This window comes from Echinops telfairi, unplaced genomic scaffold (assembly GCF_000313985.2).
Source record: "Echinops telfairi isolate 266 unplaced genomic scaffold, ASM31398v2 ScPeMD7_7427;HRSCAF=8465, whole genome shotgun sequence".
Lineage (NCBI taxonomy): Eukaryota > Metazoa > Chordata > Mammalia > Afrosoricida > Tenrecidae > Echinops > Echinops telfairi.
Genome location: NW_022111327.1, coordinates 4,602,761 through 4,627,155, shown reverse-complemented (window position 1 = coordinate 4,627,155; position 24,395 = coordinate 4,602,761). Strand labels below are relative to the sequence as shown.

General features: G+C 46.3%; 1 protein-coding gene and 1 pseudogene across 1 annotated transcript; one reads left to right on the top strand and one right to left on the bottom strand.

Moving 5' to 3' along the window:
* The first annotated feature begins 4,366 nt into the window (after positions 1-4,366).
* Positions 4,367-6,268, top strand: LOC101651996 (oxysterol-binding protein 2-like). Its single transcript, XM_045298546.1, is given in 2 exon segments — positions 4,367-5,119; positions 5,122-6,268. Coding segments are annotated over 2 exon segments (1,002 nt in total). The 3' UTR covers positions 5,371-6,268.
* A 15,346-nt stretch (positions 6,269-21,614) lies between these two features.
* On the bottom strand, positions 21,615-22,950 carry LOC105978220 (annotated as a pseudogene).
* Positions 22,951-24,395: the final 1,445 nt, after the last annotated feature.

Sequence of the window (24,395 nt, the reverse complement as noted above, 5' to 3'; positions counted from 1 at the left end):
TTGTTGTTTGATGCCTGTGTAAGTCTGGGTACTTTCGAGAAACAAATCCACAGAAACTCATGCATAAGAGAGAGTTTTATATAAAGGTTAAGTGTGCTTCAAGAAAACATCCCAACCCAGTGCTGCCCAAGCCCACAAGTCCAATATTAACCCATTAACCCATATGTCCAACACCACTCCACAAAATCCTCCTCCATCTCACAAAACAGACGTAATGATGTCGACTGCCGCAGGAAAGCCGAGTCAGTGAATGTGTAAGCATCCCAGCGCTGGCAGGGGTCTCCACACGGCTGCTCCAGCACCTAGGGCTGCATCGGGGTAGGTCCATGTGGCTTCTCCTCAGGGATGTATGCAGGAAGTGAGCCTTGCCAGCTAAAGCAGGGAATTGGCTAAGGCAGCTGCACCCTGGTCCGACCATCAGAAAGCAAGAGACCTGAGAACTAGAAAGGCGAGGCTCACTGAGCCATTTATCTCTCTAACCTTCAATTTACCCCACATGTGTTTATTGGCCAGGTTGGCCTGATGTCTCATGATCACACGGGCTGGTGTGCTTCTTCCATGTGGGCTTTTGTGCTTCTCAGCTAGATGACCGCTTGTTTACCTTCAAGCCTTTAAGACCCCAGATGCTATATCTTTTGATAACTAGGCAACAACAGCTTTCTTCACCACATTTGCTTATGCACACACTTTGTCTTCAGTTATCGTGTCAGGAAGGTGAACATCTTGGAATGCCAGGTTAATAGAAGAAAATGTTCTTGCATTGAGGGAGTACTTGAGTTAAAGCTCAATGTCCATCTGCTACCTTAATATTAAACCTATAAATATATGCACATAGATCTATTTCCCCATCATCATATATAAATATATTTACATATATACATGCCTTTATTTAGACCTCTATAAGTGCCCTTTGCCTCCTAGTTCTTTCCTCTATTTCCTTTGACTTTCCTCTTGTCCCATTATCATGCTCAGCCTTCAGCTGTGGTCAGTAATTCCTCTCGGTTACATTGCCCTTAATGAAGCCCTACCAGTACTCCTATACCCTCCTCGCCATTGATTTTTGATCGCTTGTTGTTCCCTTATCCCTGGGTTTGTTAACACCCACTACCTTTCCCCCTGCCTCCCCCTCTCCCATATCCCCCCCCCCAACCATTCCCGTTGTTTTCTCTTTCAGATTGTTTCTCCCGCCTATCATATCTAGATAGGCCAGCAGAGATAATAATATGCACAAAAACAAGAGAAAGCAAAACAAAGCAATAAAAGAAAACCAAACAACAACAAAACAGAAAAATCAATGACAAAAAAAGAATAGAAAAGCCTGTAAATCGTTCGAGGTCTGTTTGTTGACCTTTAGGAGTGTGTTCTCGTTGAGTCTGATGAGGTGCCATGCCCTCACCCCAAAGCCTACTTTTGGTATTCCCTGGGGATTTTATTGCTCTGTTCCCCTTGCTGTTCTGTTGCACACCCTTAGTGTTTCGATTCTGTGTAGTTATTTTTTATTGTGGCAAAAAATATACACAGCAAAACATTCTCCAATTCCACAACTTCAATATGTATGATTCAGTACCATTGATTATATTCTTTGTGTTGTACAACCATTATTGATATCTTTTTCCAAATTATTCCACCACCATTATCATAAACTCAATGCCCCCTAAACAACAACTCTTTCTCCTTCACCCATGGTAACCACTGGTCTAGTTTGGTTTCTTTTTACCGAGACTGCAACTCTTCATGGGAGTCGAAAGCCCTTTCATCCTTCCGCAGAGCAGGTGGTGGTTTCAAACTGCTGACCTTTTGGATCACAACCGAACACGTAAACCCTATGCCCGTCCCCAAGACTCCTTAAGTGGAGATGTGATGGGGCAAATACTGGTTCTGTGACAACACCGCGTCCTCCATTAGTGGCATGCTCATTCAGCTCTTGTCTTTACAGTCAAGTCAGTTATTTTGCTCCCACTGTTTAACAATAATAAAAAAAGACATTTAAACAAAATCCTTGCATACCTTGTTCAGTTGGAGAATTGTAATGTTTTTCATTTATCATTGCAAAACCAAGGATTATTTCATAACTTTTTTGTTCATAGCTGTTACATATAGGGCAGTATGTCTTTAACAGGGGTAGATTACTCTCAAAGAAATAAAGCCTAGGTAGTTTTCCCTTCAAGTCAAGCATCTTGTTTAAATATATTTCTTCTTTACTTGGTGCTTTTGTTTTGTTTTAAGATAATGGAATATTTCCTCAAACTTTTTGAAGCCCCCTTGTAAAGAAGTGCAAGGAAAAAAGTTTAATACTTATGGAGCCCTGGTGATGTGGTAATGCGTTGGGCTGCGATCTACATGGTCAGCAGTTCAAAACCACCAGCAGCACCAGGGGAGAAAGACTGGGCTTTCGACTCCCATAAACAGTTACAGTTTCAAAAGAACACAGAGGGTTGCTATAAGTCAGCATTGATTCGATGACAGTGAGTGAGTGTACTTCCTTGCTCCTGCTCCAAACTCTGCAATCCTTTCCCACCTCCGGGAAATTTCCTCTCTCTCTCTCTCTTCCCTTCTCTCTTCTGGAACTACCTCACCATATTAAGCAGAAACAATGCCACTGAATACATCCTGATCCACAGCGCCCCCATGTGTTACACAGTAGAATTGCTCTGTAGGACTATGAATTGAGCAGCTAACATCTGGCTGTCAGTCCTTTGAAACCACCAGCTGCTCCACGAGAGAAAGATGAGGCTTTCTCCTCCCACCTTGGAACCTTGGAAACCGCCAAGGGCGGTTTACTCTGTTGCACAGTGTCACTGGGTAGGAATTGACTTGAGGGCAGTGAGAAACTCATCAGGTAGGAGACCTGGTGGGACTGTTGGGTAAGCTTTGGGCAAGGTCTATGGTACAAGCCCACCAGCCACTCCTCAGGAGAAGGATTTAGCTGCCTGCAGCTTTAAAAGATGTACATCCTTGGAAACCCAATAGAGGGTCACTGTGAATCAAAATGGATTCTGGGGCAGTGGGTTAGGTTTGATATAGTTTGGTTTGATGGGAATCACAGCAGAAAAGAGGTCAGGAGGTACAGTGTTTCCGAGCTTCTGTAAAGATTTACAAACTCAGAAACTCAATGGGGCAGTTCTACTCAGAGGGTTTCCATGAGTTAGAATGGACTCAATGACAACACGTTTTGTTTTGAATCTTAACAGAATGGAGCCATGTGGTTCAATGCTTAAGCAATCTGCTACTAACCAAAAAGCTGGTGTGGTGGTGACGCATTGGGATGCTAACTGCAAGGTCAGCAGTTGAAAACCACGGAAGAAAGACCGGGCGTTTGTAGAGAGTCACAGTCTCAGAAACCCCCAGGGGCAGTTCTACCCTGCCCTATAGGGTTGCCATGAGTCCGCAACCAACTGGATGGCAGTGAGTTTGCTTTGGGAGTAGCTCTGGTGGAGAAAAAACATGATCTTTAAACACTAAAAGGCTGTTTTTAATTAAAAAACAAAAGAAAAAAAACAAACCCCGCTGGCAATCTGTTTCCATCAAGATTATAGCCCAGGAACCCCTCTGGGGGAAGTGTACCCTATAGATGGTGCCTTTATGTGTAAGAATCAATTCAACAGCATCCAGCAACAGCAATTTTCAGAGAGAGAGTTCACCAGGCCTTTCTCCTGGAGTACTACTGAGTAGGTATGAACCACAAGTCTTAAAGGTGAGCAGTGTATCTAAGAGGTGCCTGAGGAGGGGGACCGCGAGGAGTGTCTATTAACTATCGCTGTTTGCATCACCAGCATTGAGAGATCATCCAGCAAGTAAACACAAATACTTTGATATTTGAGAGCCGACATGTGTCAAGGAATCTTGGTGGTGTACTGGGGTGAGCACTGGGCTACTAACCACAACGTGAGCGGTTCAAATTCACCACCCACTTTGTGAGAGAAAGATGGAGCTGTCTGCTCCCATAAAAACGTATAGTCTTGGAAACCTTAAGGAGCAGTTCTACTCTGTCCTATAGGGTAACTATGAGTCTGAATTAACTCAACGGCAGTGATGGTTCTCCCCGCCCATATGCCCACCCAGCACCCACCCCCCTTTTTTTGATGTTTTGTTTGTTAGTTTAGTTTTGCTTTTATGAGTCAAGGCAGACTTCATGACTTTGCTCTACTGAGTATCAAAAGGGAAGGCACCGAAGGCAGAAATTGCTTTGGGGGCTTCATAAACCAGTTTCCACGGAAGGTACAGGTGTAAGCCATCCTCACACGCATTGCTATGTTTGAACCCATTGTTGCCACCACTGTGTCAATGACCTCGTTAAGAGGCTTCATTGTTTCCCTTTTTACCAAGCGTGTGTGCTGTCCTTTGCCAGATGTTCCCTCCTGATCACATGTCCACCACCGTGCACCGCATCGCCAAGCCCTTCAACCCCATGCTGGGCGAGACCTTCGAGCTGGACCGCCTGGATGACATGGGTCTGCGCTCCCTCTGAGAGCAGGTGCGCCACCACCCGCCGTCGGCGGCGCACCACGTCTCCTCCAAGCATGGCTGGAGCCTCTGGCAGGAAATCACCATCGCCAGCAAGTTCCGAGGGAAGTACCTCTCCATCATGCCCTTACGTGCCATCCACCTGGAATTCCAGGCCAGCGGGAACCACTATGTGTGGAGGAAGAGCACCTCGACCGTGCACAACATCATCGTGGGCAAGCTCTGGATTGACCAGACCGGAGACATTGAGATTGTGAACCATAAGACCAGGGACCGGTGCCAGCTGAAGTTCCTGCCCTACAGCTACTTCTCCAAGGAGGCAGCCCGGAAGGTGACAGGAGTGGTGAGTGACAGCCAGGGCAAGGCCCACTACGTGCTGTCCGGCTCGTGGGACAAGCCGATGGAGTGCTCCAAGGTGGTGCAGAGCGGCCCCAGCAGCCCCACGCTGGACGGGAAGCAGAAGACGATTTACCAGACGCTGCCGGCCAAGCTGCTGTGGAAGAAGTACCCGCTGCCCGAGAACGCCGAGAACATGTACTACTTCTCGGAGCTGGCGCTGACCTTGAACGAGCAGGAGGAGGGCGTGGCGCCCACCGACAGCCGCCGGCGGCCGGACCAGCGGCTCATGGAGAAGGGGCACTGGGACCAGGCCAACACGCCAACACGGAGAAGCAGCGGCTAGAGGAGAAGCAGCGCCTGTCGTGGCGGCGGCGGCTGGAGGCCAGCTCGCGGGGCGGCCACTTCAGCGGCCTGGAGGACGCGGAGAAGGAGGCGGAGGTGTACACACCGCTGTGGTTCGAGAAGAGGCTGGATCCGCTGACCGGGGAGACGGCCTGCATGTACAAGGGCAGCTACTGGGAGGCCAAGGAGCGGCAGGACTGGCACATGTGCCCCAACATCTTCTGAGCGCCGCCTCCCTCCCAAATACAGGCTCCTGCCAAGCCCGGCCCCCTGTTTTCATGCCCTTCTCTCCCCACCCCTCCTCACCCTACTTTCTTCTTTTTTAATTTCATGTTTGTTTGTTTGTTTTTAAACATTCTTTGGGGGCTCCCACATCAGGAGGAGGGAGTGCTGACCCGAGTTTTCTCCAGCCCCCAGGTGCCCCGGGTCGCCCTGGGGGCCCCTCTCCTCGCGTACTTGAGGCCCCTTCCCGGGACCCTAGCTCCGGTGTTACCACCACTCAGGCCGGGCATGGGCGTGGGCAGCCTGACACCAGCCCAAACCTGGGGGGAGCTTGGGGGCGGGAGGTGGGTGGGCGTTCTGCTGTTCTTCCCCGGGGAACCTCTCTTTGGACTTTTTAAAGAAGAACCCCGTTTCTTTCCATCCACGACATTTAGTACGTACTCGTGTTTTTAGTACAACTCTTGGCAGACAACTTTCCAAGTGTGCTTTCCTGCCACAGGTGGGAGCTGGCAGGAGCCCCTCATTTAGTGGGACCGGGCAGCCCAACCTTGAGGTGGGAGAATGAGCAGCTCAACATAGCAAGGCCCTCTTCACATTTGAGCTGCCCACCTGCCAGGAGCCCAGGGCAGAGCCCTGGGGTTAGAGCCACCACCCGCCCCGGGGGTCTGAAGGGGCCAGAGGGGGATGTGAGGGCCAAAGGCCTTGCCAGGCTCTCGCTGTGCCCGCCGCCCCGCCCCGCGGCCAGGAGGACCCATGAGCTGGGCCTGCAGGTGCTCTCCACCAAGACCCAGGCCCCAGATCAGCAATAACGAACCAACTGTGCTCGGCCTGAGCTGGTGACGGAGCCCCAGAGCCCCTGCTTCCCACTGGCCTCGGAGGGGGGCGCGGAGGTCAGGATGTGTGTGTGCCCCCATCTCAGTGCCGCCTTTGAACCCTTTCTTTGCCCAATTTATATATATGATACATAAATGTATATGAAATTGCTATTTTGCTTAACTTTCTATAGTCTGGGAACGTGAAAAATTATGACGGCAGGGCTCCTGTCTGAGTTTGGCCCTCCTGCCAGCCCTGCCTTCTCCCTCAGCCCACTTCCCAAGGCACTGCTCACAGGTGGGGAAGTGGGGGTGCACTACCGCAGCCACTTCTCAGCCCCTCCACAAGCCCACTCCAGCCCTTTGTACTTCGGTTCAGGCCCTGAGAGTCCATCACGGGGTTTTTGTTTCTACTCCAGGACTGGTTTGGTTTTTATATGTACAAATAACAACTTCAAAGTGAGAACACCACTGTGTGCACTGCCTCAGGGCCCCCCACCCCCACCCCCTGAGCTAGCGGGCAGCCCCCAGGCCTCCCCTCGGGCTCCGGGCTGAGGGCCAGCCGTGCTGGTGAATGTACCTCTTCCCGACCCTGTTTGTCAGCAGGCACCTTTTGACCGGTCACAATAAACCTTGGATTTGGCGTTTTCCACCCCAAAAAAAAAAAAAGGACATGTGACTGCCTCTTGCCATCCTAGCTTCTACAGAGCCTCCTGGCTGTGCTTCCTCCGAGACAGATCTGTTCCTTCTTCTATCAGCCCGGGGTTTCAAAAAGTTCGTGGGAAAATTCTATTTTTTGAAGCCCCTTTGTATGTTATAAGGAGGTGAAGTGGTTATGCTAGGGCGCTAACTGCAAGGTCAGCAGTTCAAAACCACCAGTCACTCTATGGGGAAAGATGGGCTTTCTACTCAAGTAAAGAGTCACAGTCTCAGAAACTCACAGGGGCACTTTCCTGTCCTATAGGGTCGCTATAGGTCAGCATGGGCTTCTGGCAGTGAGTTTGGTTTTCTGGTTTGGTATGTGCGATTTGTCACAAGCACCTTAATGCAAATGCATCAATTCTTCTCCAGTCTTCCTTATGTGTGTTCCAGCTTTCACAGGCATTTGGAGTCACTGAAAAGCCCAGGGCTTGGGTTAGGCACGTCTTAGTCCTCAAAATGACATCCATGCTCTTCAACATTTTGTAAGTCAGAATCTACTCAACAGCAGGGTTTTTTGTTTGTTTGTTATTGATTTTGTAATCATTTTATTGGGTGCTCGTACAACTCTTATCACAATCCATACATCGATTGCATCAGGCATGTTTGTACATTGGTTGCCTTCATTCTTTTCTAGACATTTACTTTCTATTGAGTCCTTGGTATCAGCTCTTCCCCGCCCCACCCCCTTATAATTTTTTTAAAGTTGTATTGGCATATAGTTAGTATATCATACACTCAACAGTTCAATGATATAACAAATATTTGTCCAATCATCACCACAATCAGCTTTAGGGCATTTTATTTATCCATGCACTCATTGGTATTAGCTCCCCATTTCGCCCCAACCTGCCCTGCCACACCCCCAAGGAACCATTCATCCAGTTACTGTCTCTACAGATTGACATATCCTGAGTTTCATATATAGAAAAACATTAAAAGAAAAAATAAAAACAAACAATATCAAAGTCAAACAGATGAAAACCGTAATCAAAAATAAAGCAGAGGCAGGCGCCACCACACCTGCTGCTGGTGCGCCCGCCCAGTGCCTACCCAGCCTGGGCGATCTCTCCACCTGGTGCTCTGTCGCAAGCAGTGTCAGTTTTCTGTCAAAAGATGAAATTATGGCGGTGAGGTTCAGCGCCCTTGCGCTCACCGAGGGAGGATGTTGGACAGTGCGGAAGCAAAGATCCGAACGTGGAGAGCATGTGGCTGCTGACGGGAGATCTGGAGCAGAGCGCGGAGGAAGTCCTCAGCCCGCAGCAGCAAGGTGGTCCAGCTGCCTGCCCTCGCGTCCTCCTTCCAACCCCAAACATCAGAGTCACAGCCCTGAGGGTCAGGGGAGAAAGGGAGCGGGGAAGGGGAGCTGATGGCATAACCCCACTCGAGGGGAGGGAACAACAGAACTGTATGTGAATGGAGATAGTGGATGGTGTGAGATACAGCATGAATAAATGAATGAATGAATGATCCAGGGGGGAGGGGGGAAAGGGCGGGGATAAAAGAGAGCTGAAATAAAGGATTCAAGAACAAAGAAAATGTTTTGAAACTGATTGAGGTAGCAATTGTGCAATACTGCTTGATGTGCCGGAATGATGTAATGTTATGATATGTGTAAGAGCTCCCGATAAAATGACTAAAAACAAAAAGAAAGCAGAAAATATTAAAAATTGGAACAAATTTAAATGGATCAGAAGGGAGATCAAATGATAGGGTGCTAAATTTTAACCTAGCTGCATCTGCAACAATCCACTTTCCAATGCATTCTGCATGTTAGCAAGGCTGTCCCAGCCCTGGTCCATGGTCAGGGGGCATTCACTAGGAGCTTCCCCTTCACTTTAAAAAAAACCCGAAACAGCTTTAAAATGGGTCCAAAGGGAGATCAAATGATAAGATACCACATTTTAACCTAGCTATGTCTGCCATAATCGACTTTACAGTGTTCTCTGTCTGATAACAGAGCTTTTCACTTGCCTCAAATAAGACTAGAGGGAATTCACAATCCACATATGGACCCTGCAAATGGATTTTGAGCTTCCATTGTCAACAAGAGCCTGCTGCAAACCAGGTGTTCACAATTTCAGCACTGATACTGTTACTTCTTAAGAGTTGCATCATATTATTTACAACCCTTGGTTGGTCTGCTTCTTCCATGTAGATTTAGTTAATGCCTCACTTCCATGGCTGCTTGTTTGAAAACAAGCCTTTACGACTCCAGAGGCAATTCTTTGTGATAGCCTGGCACAATCTAGTTTCTTCACCACAGTTTGCTATAGAACCCATATCTTCAGTGATCTCTTCATGAGGGAGAGCATCAAACAGGGCCATATCTTAAGAACTACTTGTTCTTAGATTGGGGCTAGAATTAAGTGAAAGCCCCAAATCCATTCCTGCATCTATGGTTTGTATGTCTCTGGTTTGCCTTACGGACATCCTTGACATTTTATGTTCAGAACATTATCGATCACCTCTCTGGGGCAACACGTCTATTGCTATTCCGTCAATGCTGACTCATAGCCACCTTATAGGGCAGGGCCGAACTGCCTCTGGGAGTCTCCAAGCCTGTAAATCATCACAGGAGTAGAAAATCTCATCCTTCTGCTGCAGAGCTGGCTGGTGGTTTTGAAATTGGACCTTGGAGCCCAATACATTACCACTACACATTGAACCTGTCATTAGTTTAGCCAATGGTATAGAATTTCAGTCACTATTGAGAAAAGGAAATTATAAAAGTATAGGCCAGCTATGAATTGCAATACATGAATTGTTGACTTTTTTTAGACTAAACACTTAAGTGACTGGACATTGTGTACACAAACAATGGGGGTGGGTGATAGGGCAAAATTTTCAATAATATTCATTCACAACAGCAGAGCCATGCTTGACAGATAAATATATGTCATAATGAAGCAAGGAGGGCATTAAAATAATAAGTATATGGTATTTCAGGGCCACCACTCTTGGATACCCTCAAGGCAAGAGATTCAAACTAAAGGTCAACGTCCATCAGTTCTATGTCCTTGTGCTAGTAGTCATCTGCGTCTTCTCACACTAGGGAGTTTCAGCTTTAAGTCTAATGGCTACAGATGAGTGTGTGGTAAAGTACGGAGATAGTTAAAGTTGATTGTGCCAACCTGGCCGATAAACACATGTGGGGTTAATTGAAGGGCAGAGAGATAAATGGCTCAGTGAGCCTCGCCTTTCTAGTTCTCGGGTCTCGGGCTTTCTGATGGTCGGACCAGGGTGCAGCTGCCTTAGCCAATTCCCTGCTTTAGCTGGTAAGGCTCACTTCCTGCAAGACATCCCCAAGGAGAAGCCGCATGGACCTACCCCAATGCAGCCCTAGGTGCTGGAGCAGCCGCGTGGAGACCCCTGCCAGCACTGAGATGCTTACACGTTCACTGGTTCAGCTTTCCTCCTGCAGTCGACATCATTGAGTCTGTTTTGTGAGATGGAGGCGGACTTTTTGGATTGGTGTTGGACACATGGGCTAATGTTGGACTTGTGGGCTTGGGCAGCACTGGATTGGGATGTTTTCTTGATGTGCACTTAACCTTTATATAAAACGCTCTCTTATACATGTGAGTTTCTGTGGATTTGTTTCTCTAATGTACCCAGACTAACACGAGTACTGTTCATTTAGTGGGGGTTCCACATCAAGTCCATCTAGTGGGGCCAAAATTTCCTATAGCGCATGAACTGGGTCCCCAAGGTCTGCATAGAAACTACATCATTAGGAACCTAGTAACAGGCATATTCTCCCCTTGGGTTCCACCTAAGTATTGTTAAGCTTCCGTCCCCCTGCCCCATGGGAGGTTGCTCCTCCCCATTTTCATACCAACAGAGATTTAATTGCCCCCATCTAGACTTGAATTTCCTTATCAGTCTGGTGGGAGTGTTTGTTGGATTGCGGTGACCTTAACACAATTTTTTATGGCAGGAACTGACCCCAGCTGAGTTGAGGTCTCCTCTATGGAAGTAGTTTTAAAGATGCACATATAGAAGAGGTAGTGTATGTTTCACAGATGCTAGGCAACTATCTATCTTGTTGCTGTGGGGACTGGATTAGAATAATCAACTGGGAGCAGTGGCCTGTCTTCATCTTGGTGTTTATCTTTTAATAGTGGACTCCTACAATATGTGTCCTTGGTAATTGACTAACTTTTATTGAGTTTGTGTAGCAGATTGATTCAATGCAATCTGATTTCTTGACTGATGCTTTCATTGCACTACTGAGGTGCTCCAGGCTTGCACCCCTTTGGCAGTGCTCCAGGACCGCCAGCCCCCCACAGAGGCTCCTGCCCCTGCAGCGGCACCCCAGGCCTGCCAGAGGTTCACGCCCCCAGCAGCAGCGCTCCAGGCCTGCCAGCTGTGCGGAAAAGGCTTGTGCCCCACTGCTGCATCACAGACCCTCAATCCCCCAGCAGAGGCTCACGCCCCTTTTGCAGCGCCCCAGACCCGCCAGTTGCTAGGAAGAGGCTTTGGGCCCCTTTTGTGATGCCTCAGACCTACCAGCTGCCAGAAGAGGCTCATGCAGCTGTGGTTTTGGGACGCAAGTGCATGGGCCCTCCCACTACCCATTGGGAAAGCAGCATTCTCTTTTACCCGCACAATCCCGCCCTCCCCCGCCCCCCCTTGGCGCTCTGAGCAGTGGAGCTGTGCGCTAACAGAAGTAGCTGGGCTCTCCTTCCCACCAGCTTTCCTGTCCAGGGTACCCCTAGCCGAGAACAGACCACCGCACCCAAGCCTGCACTTTCCTAAGACTGTAGCACACAGCTGAAAACAGCCCCTATGGAGGCCTGAGGGTGGCTGGAGCATGATACAGGCTGACCTCACAGCCTGTCTACTGAGAGGACCATCCAACCTGCCCTCAAAACAATAGATTCCTAATAGGCTAGGGTGAGAGGGAAACCCCAATGAGACAAAGGTGAAACACTACCCCTCCAGGCAGTTGATCATAGGCAGTCTGCAGAAACACCAACTTCCCAAAGAGAGAGACTAGGGCTCTGCAACTCCAGGGAAAATGGCACGTAGTTCCAATAAACCGACAAGAAAACAACAAGCTGCCACCACAGCTTCAACAAGAAAAGAGAAACAGAATCCAGTGTCAGAGGACCACCTTGACCTAACGGCAGTCATAGAAAAGGCAGACAAGAAAAAAAAAGGAAGAAAAGAAAAGGCAGACATTGACCTCCCACAGAAAGAAATCTTTAGAATGCTGCTTAGAGTCATACAGGATATGTGGGAAGCAATACAGAAAAAGGATGAAATAATAGAGAAGATAAAATACAAAAGCTAAGGGACAAGATAACAAAAACTAGTAGGAAATTCACAGACCTCGCCAAGCAACTGGAGGAGGCAGAGAACTGCACCAGTGACCTAGAGGACAGCTAAGCAGACTTTAACAAACGTGAAAAAAAAAGTCAAGTTTGATAACTTGGAAGACATGGACAAATTCTTGAAAAAGCAATCCCTCCATAGGCTATCCCCAATGGACGTCACGAATCTCAACAGACCCATCGCAATAGAAGAAATAGACAAGGTTATCATGGGATTACAAACAAATAAATCTCCCCGGAACAGATGGGTTCACAAGAGAATTCTACCAAGCATTCAGGGAAGAACTGACACCAATCCTACACAAACTCTTCCAGAACATAGAAAAAGATGGCAAACTCCCAAACTCTTTCTATGAAGCTAGTATAACTCTGATAACTAAATTGGGCAAGGATCCCACAAAAATCAAGAACTACAGACAATGGCAACTCAGTAACACATACCAGAGGGACTCTGCAGAAATCAACCCAGGAGAGTTACTAAGGGAAATTCAGCACTGCTGGATCGCAGGAAGAGCATCATAAAGATAAGTAGGCACAGATCCACAAGGTTTTGAGGGGCTGGGGGCTTTTGGCTTACCACAGTGGAGGCCAGCTAGGGTTTGACCTTAGCCCCGTCACTGTCTCAACCAGAGCCTGGACCATTTAGAGCTGGCTGCAGGGGCTTTAACTCAACACAGCCACAGCTGGCTGCCCCCTCAGGGCAGGGAGTAGACCCTTGCAGCCACACAGCAGGGATCCAGGTTCAGCTATATTGTTATTTTTGTTTCCCTCTCTTCTCTCTATGCCCCCACAGTCTAAGCCAGTCTAAGCGGGCTTATTTATTTATGTATTTTTCTTTCCTCTTTGTCTCTTCCCTGTTCTCTCACACACCACTGCCAGACCTCCAGACCACATCCCTTAGCTTAGGGCATCTACACCTGCCCCCCATCCTGTTAGTGAGCTCCACCCTGTCTAGCATAGCCCAAGGCTAGGGAACGCCCAGCTGACCTCCACCAGGGGATACCCAGCCCAACTTCTTACTGGGGAATTCCTGGCTGTGTGGTTGGGGGAGCTCCTATTTTTCCTCTGTTGTCCCACATGACTGAGGGAATTTCCTCTTGCCTACCTTAATGCCTCACACGGCTTAAGGCAGCTTGGCTAACACTCAGCAACTTTTCACACTGCTGCAGGAACCTCTGCCCAATTTCTGCAATGATCTACCTGGCCAAGGTAATTCTGCCCACCATTCTCAATGTTGTACACCAAAGCAGGCACCCAGCAGCTTTCTGTGGCACTCCCCTGAGAGGGAAGCCACAGGAGGATAAAGTGGTAGGTTAATTCCATAGTGAAATTAGCTGTATGCAGTTCAAAGAAGCATTCCTACAAGTCTCCCAGAGAGAGCCAGTGCTCTTTGACTCCCTGGAAAATGGCATCTGGCGCCTCTAAAACAACACAGCGCAAAAAGCCATCAGCCCTAATGACCTCAATGAAAAAAACAGGAGAAACAAAAGGCAATGGCAGAAGATGACCTGAACCTAATGATGTGCATAGAGGAAACAGACACTGACCTGCCACAGAGAAAAATTTTCAGAATGCTGCTTGGAGTCACAGGATATGAGGGAAACAATACAGAAAAAGGATGAAACGATAGAGGAGATAAAGTCCATACACCAAAGGGAAATACAGGAGGTTAGGGAGGAGATAACAAAAACCAGTAGCAGACTCACGGACCTCGAGAATCGAATGGAGGAAGCAGAAAACCGCATCGGTGACTTGGAGGACAGCCAAGCAGACTTTTACAAACACAAACACAAATCTAATAAGATCATCAGAGAAGCTGAAGAAAACCTAAGAGCTATGTCTGATGTTATGAAGCGGAACAACATTAGAATTATTGGATTACTGGAGGAAGGCACAACAAAGAAGACATCTGCAACAATAGTGAGAGAATTCTTGGAGGAAAATTTCCCCAGCTTAATGGACAGCACTGGGTTGGGATGTTTTCCTGATGTGCACTTACCCTTTAAATAAAACTCTCTTAGACATGAGTTTCTGTGGATTTGTTTCTCTAAAGTACCCAGACTAACTCAGCGCATGTCTTTTTCATCCTTGTGTCCCTACCACCTGGTGCAATTGCTTGGCACTTAAAAAGATATAGAGCAAGTAACCTGTTGCATGAAGGGGCACTCTGTCACTCTGGAGACACAACCTCTTCTTTTTCCTTGACATGCTAACTACCTAGATGTGGTAGTTTTATAATTTGATAACAACTTGAATATATAAAAGTATAGGGATGGTATCCAACCTGTTAATCAGGCCACAGCCTGATGGTGCCTCCTTGTGGGTGTGGCCTTCTCATGAGGAGGACCCTGGGAACCTCCCTCTCTCTCTCTGCCTTCACCCTCCTGCTGGCTGGCCACCCAAAGAGCTGCAGGCACCCTGCCATGTTCCCACCGACCTCAGATCCCACATGACTTTGCAATCACTGGCCTGTGATCTTCCTGCACGTTGTGTGAGTCTAAAGAGTGACTGACTGACTGACTAATATCGGACTTAAGTTTGACTGGTCTGGGATGTTTTCTTGATATATACGTACTTCTTGATATAAAATTCTCTCTCATACATAGACGAGTGTTACTGGATTTGTTTCTCTAGGCAATCTGGCCTAACACACCAGACATTTGGCCTTTAATGAACATATTATTAGCTGTCTCCTGGTTTTCTGCCCAGATGCTCTACGGCTTTGCTGGTCTCCTATATGTACATACAAATGCAAAGCACTGTGTCTGGAAGTTTACAGCGCAAGATGCAGAAAGGAACAGGATGCAGACCCTGTCCTCAAGTAGCTTTTAGGAAATAACTTTTTCCCTCAATTTCCAGAGAAGGGTACCCACCTCTGGAAGGTGGTCCTGGATTCATCCCCTGTCCAGCCCTCCGTCACATCAAATGACCCTCATCTCCCTCTTCCCTTACTCGTGTAACATTCAAAATGTATTTGAGGCCTGTGATTTGTTCCTATTCTTGTCCATTCTCTGTGTGTGTGTGTGTGTGTGTGTGTTTGTAAGTTACTATTGGCCATTGTTAATGACTTTTTGATGGATACGTTATAAGGCTTTGAGAGCTGGCCTGAAAAGGTAACGGAAATCTACTGGCTAAAAGACAAACAAAGATAGCTCCAGAGAAACAGGAACTGGTGCAACAAGTTACAGTAAACCAAAAAATAAGGGTAGGCCTTCAAGAACAAATTTCTTTCTCCTCGTGGTCATTGAGAACCTTTGCTGCAGCATGCATGCTGAGAGTGCGCCACTCAGCAATTACTGTTTATTTCAAGAAACACTGGGGTTGATTGTTGAGTGTCATTTCCACCTGTTGACAACACAAACTCCAGCTGCCTCTTTCTAAGAAAGACCCCATGGAGGACCCTGACATCTGAGGCTTGTAATGTTGTGAATAAGTCCCTCTGCTGAGCAGTAATCACTGTACCCTTAAGCATTTGGAATGAATGGAGTTCACTTTGCTAGTAGAGACCCAGCTTCTGTTTCAGCCAGACTTGTAATCAGGCCTTTATGCTGTTTTCATTTAAGCTGCAATCTATCAAATTGGCTTTGCAACATGGAATTTTTGCACTGAGCTCTTACATTCCATTATGTCTTCCAGGTCTGAATGCCAGAAACAAATGGTCATTTGGCCATTGGTTCACTGCCAACAGAGCACAGTTGTAGCCTAATTAAGAATTACTTTGTGTGTCATGCCAGCCTGCAGAGCTGGCAGGCAGATATTGACCAGAAAGGGCCACAACTGCCACCTTCTATAATTGTACCATTACCACGTCATCCCTCTGACTCTTACAGACTCTCACAGTGCAACTAGTAAGTCTTCCAGCCGCTGTTAGAAGAGGAAAGGGAAGAGAGGGCTAGCATATGTGGGGTGTCTACTATGGTGCCGAGGCTGGGATTAGGGCCATTCACAATGGTTATCTCACTTAGTTCTGTCTTCACAGTAACCCTCCAGGCAGTCAACTACTAGAGGTCCCTAGTGGTGCAGCAGGGTGAGCAATGGCCTTCAGACCACCAGGTTCACACCCACCTGCCACTCTGTGCAAGAAAGATGTGGCAGTCTGCTCCTGTAACATTTGTAGTCTCAGACAGTTTAAAGAGCACTCCTGCTCTGTCCCAGTCATGGCAGGTATATAATCAATTCTTAGTACTGGCTCCATGTTTACAGACAAGGAGACTAAAGTCGAGAGGTTAAATAACTTACCCATAACCGTGGAAATGCTTAACCTAAGAACTGAGTGAGGCCTAGCAGAATCTAGATCCTGTGCTTAAAAAAAAAAATTGGCTCCTTTCCCAAGCTGCTTCTCTTAGGTTCCAAGGAGGAAAGACTTGTCAGGAATGTCATTTCATTCATAATTTTGCATAGGCTTTGTCTGCTCTCTGATTTTCTACCCTTTCTCCACTGTGATGGCGCTCAAACCAAACCCAACATGCCCCGACTGCCACCCCGCCACTCCCCGGACCACATGCCTTACTGGAACGTCTGTAGTTTACATCTCAGGTGAATCAGTGCATCGCACAACATCTGCACTCCCCTACCCTCGAAGCAATTTCCACTTAAATCTAGCAGCGTCAGGTTCTCATTTTTGGTTAAAGATAAAGGCGAGGGCTCTGCAGCATGCATCGGTGAGACGGCGTTCTGCTAACCTATGTGGGATTGGGACATCAAGAGGAAGAAACAATATACATTCGCTTCACCCCCAAGTTAGACAGTTATCCTCCATTTCATCCACAGCCCATGAACTTACCACAAGGTCTGCAGTTTGCATCTGGGGTGCTTCAGGCCTTCACACAGCACTTGCACGCCCTCATCCCTAAGGCATTGTCACCGAGGTCCATGTCTCTCAGCTGCGCATTGGTGTAGAGTGCAGCACACAAATCTTGACAACACGCTCCCGTTAGGTGACAAGTCCACAATCTGCCAAAAAGGAAGGCAGACCAGGCTCGCATCATCCCCTCTATAGTAGGTCAGAAGCGACCCGAGGGCAGTTTTGTTGTTGTTGTTTTGATGGGGGTCACTTTAGAAACTGTATTTGTCCACTAGAGAAACACTTCAGAAAATCAGTATCATGCTACTAAAATAAAGAGAGGGGGAGATGGAAAGGGGGAACCGATTACAAGGATCTACATAGAACCTCCTCCCTGAGGGATGGACAACAGGAAAGTAGGTGAAGAGTGATGTCGGACAGTGATATGATACAATAATAGCAATTTATAAATTATCAAGGGTTCATGAGGGAGGGGGGAGCAAGAAGGGAAGGGAACAATGAGGAGCTGAATACCAAGGGCTCAAGCAGAAAGCAAATGTTTTGAGAATGATGATGGTAACAAATATACAAATGTGCCTGATACAATGGATGGATGGATGGATTGTGATAGGCGTTGTATGAGCCCCCAATAAAATGATTTTAAAAAAAGAGGACAAAGCAAATCCTTGGGCTGAGCCAAGCCAAGCCAAGCCAAGCTGGGAGGTAAAGTTTATATTCCCCATCAATTACGCAGCTCCTCATTCATGGCTTCAGAGGAGCTGCAATTGTCAGACCAAATCACTTATTTAGGATTCCATTAGGCTATCATTTATTTAGGATGGAGGGCAAGAAGTCATTTAGAATTCAGCTCCAGAAGACTCTGCCCCAGACTCTCGTCCACCATCCTTACGCCAAATACTTTAACTGACAGTCAGGCTGCTTCAAGCCTTCACACAGCAATTTCAGTCCTGTGTCTCTGACGTCACTATTGATGAGAAGCAGTCGCGTCAGACTCTCGGTGGAGCTTAAGACTTGGGCAAGCAGCTGGCAACAAGCAGCAGAGAGGGAACATTCAGAAAGCCTGAAGGGATGGATGGGGACAACCAGACAGCTGTTGGCAATGGCAGCAGAGAGTCCCCCTGAAACTAAGGTGACCAGATTTAAAGCGGGGCACCATTGACGGGGGTGGGGTGGGGGTGGTGGTTCTTGATTAAAAATTTGGTCTATATGGACCAAATAGACCGTTCCCTAGCTTGTCGTGCATTCTTTCCAAATATCGGGACTTTTTAAAACGCCCAAAATCGGAACTGTCCCACCAAAAGTGGGACATCTGGTCACCTTACCTGAAACCCCACAGCCACAGGCCATGAGAAGGACAAGAACAAGGAAACACACAAGATTCTCAATGACTCTCCCTTTGCATGCCGCTGCAGACCTTCACAGAGTTGTTGCATCCCTGTGTCCCCCAGGTCATTGGCAAACACAAGCAGCTCTTTCAACGTCTGACTCATTTGCAAGGAAGAAGAGAACTCCACACAGCTAGCTTCTGTGAGGCTACATGAGCTCCAACGACCCCGAGAAATCAGCCACAGCTGTCATGTTGGTGTCCTGAGAGTGTCTCCCCAGCCTCCCCTCTTAGCTACGGATTCAGTCGTGCTTCAAGTCCCAGCTCCGGCCCCACTCCTTCACAGTCTCCTCCTGAAGTCTCCAGCCCCCAGTGACCTCCTCCTCGGCTCTTGGCTCATCTGGCATTTCTAGATGACTCCATGTTTTTGTCATGTGATTGCCCATTGAATTGTGTTGCTCTCCAATTGTTTCCTTAACTGTATGTCTTTAACGAGAGCCTTGTCCCGTTTGGTATGGCCAGTAACTCCTTCACCCACGTCTAGCTCAGTGCTGTGTGCGTGGTGGGGATTCTATAGATCTGAGGTGGCTTTAAAAAGTCCCTGGGAAAAGTACAAGAACTTTTCATTTCATGCTTCCATAAACTTTTTGAAGCCCCCCTTGTCTTTCATCTGGAATTAGTGTCATATGTCTAAGCACAGGACTGGGGTATACTGGAAAGAAGATGAGAGTTGCAGGCAGATTTGGGAGTCACATCCACTGAGCTTTGTGACCTTGGACAAGTCACTTTCTCCTCCTGAGCCTCCATTTCCTCATCTGTAAAACAGGTATAGAAATGTCACCTTCTATGGTTAATATAAAGAGTGAATGAAGTGTGCTGACTTCTAACAAGAAGCCTGGCACACAGCAGGCACTGAACAAGTTCAAGGCCTTTACTCTAGTTTCTCCACTTTGCAGTTGTAATTTCTGAAGCCTTCACAGAGATACTTCACCCCTGTGTCTCCCAGGGGCTTTTCACTCAGGTCCAGCTCAGTGAGGTTGGAGTTGGACATGAAAACCTGGGCAAGGTACTTGTACATGACCTCTGTGCTTTCTGGGAGAAAGCTGGCACACAACCTAGGAAGACAGGGATAAAGAGAAAGAACTGGCCACGGCAGTGTCTTTCTAACTCTCGGCCAATATGAACAGAGAAAAGAAAGACCCACTGATCCGAGACAGCTAACTTTGAATATGTGACATAGCTTCTTTGCCCCGTGGGAGGGACTTGTGCAACGAAATAAAAGTGCGCCGACTGCCTGAGAGAAGAAAAGGGTTGAGACAAAATATGGAGCTAACCTTTTCTCTCATTTCAATGCCCTGCAAGAAGTTAACACTATAACTCATAACTTCTTTTAAATCCCAGGGGGGGAATTCTAGAATCGCCCTGAGAAAATTGCAGAAGGTGGTGGATTGAGCCTCCAGTGAATTCCTTTTGCCCATAGTCCAGGGATGAGAACAGCCTTGCGATCAGAGAGCACTGAGAAGTGGATTGTGGCAGGTGTAGTTTGGTTCAAATGCTAACACCTTATCATTTGATCTCCCTTAGGACCCATTTTCAAGTTGTTCCTGTTTTTAATATTTTCTGCTTTTTTAAAGAATTGAGGTTTTCCTGTTTTATCTAGTCATTGTTGTTGGTTTCATTGTCTGTTTGCTTTTTGTTTGTGTTTTATATGATTTCTGTATGTGAAATACAGGATATATAAATCTATAGAGACAATAACTGTATTAATAATAACCTAGGGGCATGGAAGGAGAGGCTGGGGAGGGGAAATGGGGAGCTAACAACAATGACTGTTAGAAAGAAGAAAATGTATTAAAATGGATTGTGATGATGGCTGAATAACAATATGACTGAATTGTTGAATTGTAGTATTAAAAATGTATAGTCGAAAGATCTTTCATATTTGCTTATCTACAGGTCCATTAGTAATTTTATGCAAAATCCTGAGAGAGATCTAGGCCATCACCATCATCAACATAATATCCCTTCATTGGCAAGAAGAGAGGCTTTTACTGTCACCACTGTCTTCTCCACCTTTGTTTCTCCATATTAAGGAATCTGATATTTTGAACCACCTCCTATCAAACATTTCTTCCATCATTTTCAAAAATGTCTTTAATATGCACTACAACCTGTGAGTCTTCAATTTTCTCTTGTGTCACGAGGCTTAAACCTCAGTCTTGAAGAGGGCTCACGAGGAGATGTATTTATAGCTCTCAATTTAGAAGTTTTAAATAGAGGCACTTTGCATATAATAAGTTTTCAAAGTAGATTTTTAGAAAATTTTGATGCTAAAGAGATTTGATAGAAAAAAAGGCCCACATACACGTGAGGACAAGTTTTGAATTATTTTGAAGTAATTGCGGTGGGCTTTGAAGTCAGCTATCTAGGTTTCAAACGATACTTTTGTCATTTTATAGCCTCAATTTGCTCATCTGTGAAGATGTGGATAATACTCTGGACTGCTCGGACGTGTTGTGCATTGTAAAGAAGATCACTGATACAAAACACTCAACATAATGCTTGGTGAAAAGTTAAGTGTGCTGGGCTATATACCCACTCCTCACTTATCTGACATTTTGCATTTATGGCCATAGTAACAAAACCTGCTATCCAATTATCTTGCATATTAATAACATATGTCTGGTGGTAAAAAAGACCAAAGTGCCAAGCAACAGTAATGCCATTTGTGATGGTTAAGGGTCAACTTGGCTGGGCCATGATTGTCTGTGGTTTGGCAGTTATGTACCAATGTAATCGTCCTCCATTTTGTGATTGGATGTGGTCACCCATCATTTTTGCATAACAATTTTGCACAAGGTCCTGGTGTTTGGGACCAAGCTGTATCAGTTAGTTAGCAAGAAAGCCGCTGCTATGAAGGCAATTCTGATGCATAGTGACCCCATTTTGGGTTTTTGAGGCTATAAACTTTTTTTTCCTCATTAAACCTTGTTTTAATGGGTCTCAAAATTCTGTGACAAATTTTTGGTCAAGTTGTTTTCCATTTAAAAAGTACTGATTTTAAAAACTATTAACTTAAAATTACAACACAAAAAAGAAACATCTGGTCCACCAACATTCTTTTCCTTCTGAAAGTTTTATGATGCATTGTTATCATCAACCAGTCTTTGATGATGAAACTTAAAGGGCCAATTGAGACAAACAGTGCTGAGACCGTTCTTCCATCCCCAATTAAGACCAGAGTGGCAGGTGTGATGGGTAATATTCATTTAGCCTTCTGGGCAGCTTGGTGACTTGCCAGCTCCAGCAGCCTTTTTGTCCACTGCCTTGATGACACCCACAGCAACGGTCTGTCTCATGTCTCGGACAGCAAAACGACCAGAGGAGGATAGTCAGAGAAGCTTTCCACACACATGGGCTTGCCAGGTACCATACCAACAATGACAGCATCACCAGACTTCAAGAATTTGGGGCCATCTTCCAACTTCTTGCCAGAACAGCAATCAGTCTTCTCTTGGAGCTCAGCAAACTTGCAAGCAACGTGGGCAGTGTGACAATCCAGCACAGGTGCGTATCCAGCACTGATTTGGCCTGGATGGTTCAGGATGATCACCTGAGCGGTGAAGCCAGCTGCTTCCATTGGTGGGTCATTTTTGCTGTCGCCAGCCACACTGCCACGGCGAACATCTTTGACAGAGACGTTCTTGACATTGAAGCCTACATTGTCCCCAAACAGAGCTTCACTCAAAGCTTCATGGTGCATTTCAACAGACTTCACTTCAGTGGTAACGTTAACTGGAGCAAAGGTGACCACCACACCAGGTTTCAGAACCCCAGTTTTCATTCTGCCCACAGGGACAGTGCCGAGACCACCAATCTTGTAGACGTCTTGGAAAGGCAGGCGCAGGGGCCTGTCAGTTGGGCGAGTTGGTAGCAGGATGCAATCCAGAGCTTCAAGTAGTGTAGTCCCACTGACATTGCCATCCTTATGGGTAACCTTCCACCCCTTGGACCAAGGTATATGAGCATTTGGTTTCAGCATGTTGTCACCATTCCAACCAGAAATCGGCACAAATGTCAGGGATGTAGCCAATTTTCTTAATGTAGGTGCTGATTTCCTTAACAATTTCCTCGTATCTCTTCTGGCTGTAGGGTGGCTCAGTACTTAACACTGACACTGAGCTGTTTCACACCCTATGTGTAAGCCAGAAGGGCTTACTCCCGGGTCTGCCCGTTCTTTGAGATACCACCTTCAAACTCACCCACACCAGCAGCAGCGATGAGGACTGCACAGTCAGTTTGTGATGTTCCTGTCATCATGTTTTTAATGAAGTCTCTGTGTCTGGGGGTACCGATGATAGTCACATAGTACTTGCTGGTCTCAAATTCTCACAGGGAGACATCATTGGTGATGCCAGCTTATCCAAGATCCAGGCATATTGGAAAGAGACCCTTCCCCACCTCAGCAGCTTCCTTCTTGAATTTTTCAATGGTTCTCTTGTCGATCCCACCACATTTGTAGATCAGGTGACCAGTTATGATGAACTTGCCAGAATTGACATGTCCAGTGATGACGACGTTGATACGGGTCTTTTCCTTTCCCATTTTGGCTTAGGTTTTTGCGATGGTTTTCACCGACACCTAAATTCTGGTGGCAAAACCATTGCCAAAAAGCGAGGCTATAAACTTTTATGAAAGCAAATAGCCTCATCTTTCTCCCTTGGAGCAGCTGGTGTGTTCGAACATATTAAACTTGCAGCTAGCAGTCCAATGTGTACCTGAAAGTGCCACCAGTCCTCTTTTTATTTCCAGTCAAAATGAAAATTCCTTTATAAACCTGATGCATAGGGGATATTGTTGAAGAAATGTCACTTTCAGTCTCACTCTCTGTGACTCCTTGCAATATGTCTTCATTATATAACCCAGCTTGTATTGCATAATTTTTTATTTTCTCATGCAGAATGGAAGTTAATAGTTAGCACTTACTTGAGCTTCTGTAATTTGCAATTTGGATCTTTTAAGCCTTCACAGAGAAATTTCAAACCTGAAGCCTTCAGTTTTGTTTCAGAAAATTCCAACTTGGTGAGCCAAGAACCGCGCTAGTGCCTCACAAGAAGCCAGAGAGATAAGGCATCAGTACAACCTTCAGAGACCAGAAGAATGACTTCATTACCTTATTCAGGCTTTCCCATCAAATATAAATTGGGGGGGGGATCTGTAGGAGCACACACAGCAAATTATCCAGCTATCACTTACCTCAGGGTATGTAATACACAGTTTGGCTGTTTCAATCCTTCACAAAGCAGCCGCATTCCTGAAACTTCCAGGCTATTTCTTACCAATTTCAAATCTGTCAGGTGCTGGTTGGTTTCAAATACTAAGGCGATATCCCTTCCACAAGAAGCTGTGAGGTAGCAGAAAATCAGTCTGTGAGGAGAAAAAGACCTATCAGAGAAGAAAGAAAAAAGGCTCTTTGAATGCACTTGTTTGCACCTTACTGATGTAATGAATCTCCCCTTTTATTTATTTGGCCATGATTTATTGGGTGCATATTATTGCATTACATGCTAAGAAAACAGAAATGGTGAAGGTGCAAACTCTGACATCAGAGAATGCTTTTCATGGGGGGGGGGGAATGATTAAATAATGGATTATAATACAGTGTGAATGACATGTGCTACAGTTGATATGCACAATGTACTTTGGAACCACAGAAATTCATTCAGCCTCCCTGGAGGTGAATATCGAGAATAATTTTAAGTCATCCACCTACACTCACACAACTGATCTTCAACAAAGGGCCCCAAACCAAAAACAAACAAAACATTCAATGGGAAAGAGACAGCCTCTTCAACAAATGGAGCTGGCAAAATTGAATCTCCATCTACAGAAGAATACAACAGGACCTCAAGTTGGACCAAAGACATAAACGTAGAAGCTAGAGCTAGAAAGATCATCAATGAAGTAGTAGGGACAGGGCACAAACACATGATCAAATAGAACAATGGAAACACACACATTAGCATACCACATAGATGCTTGAGACCTAC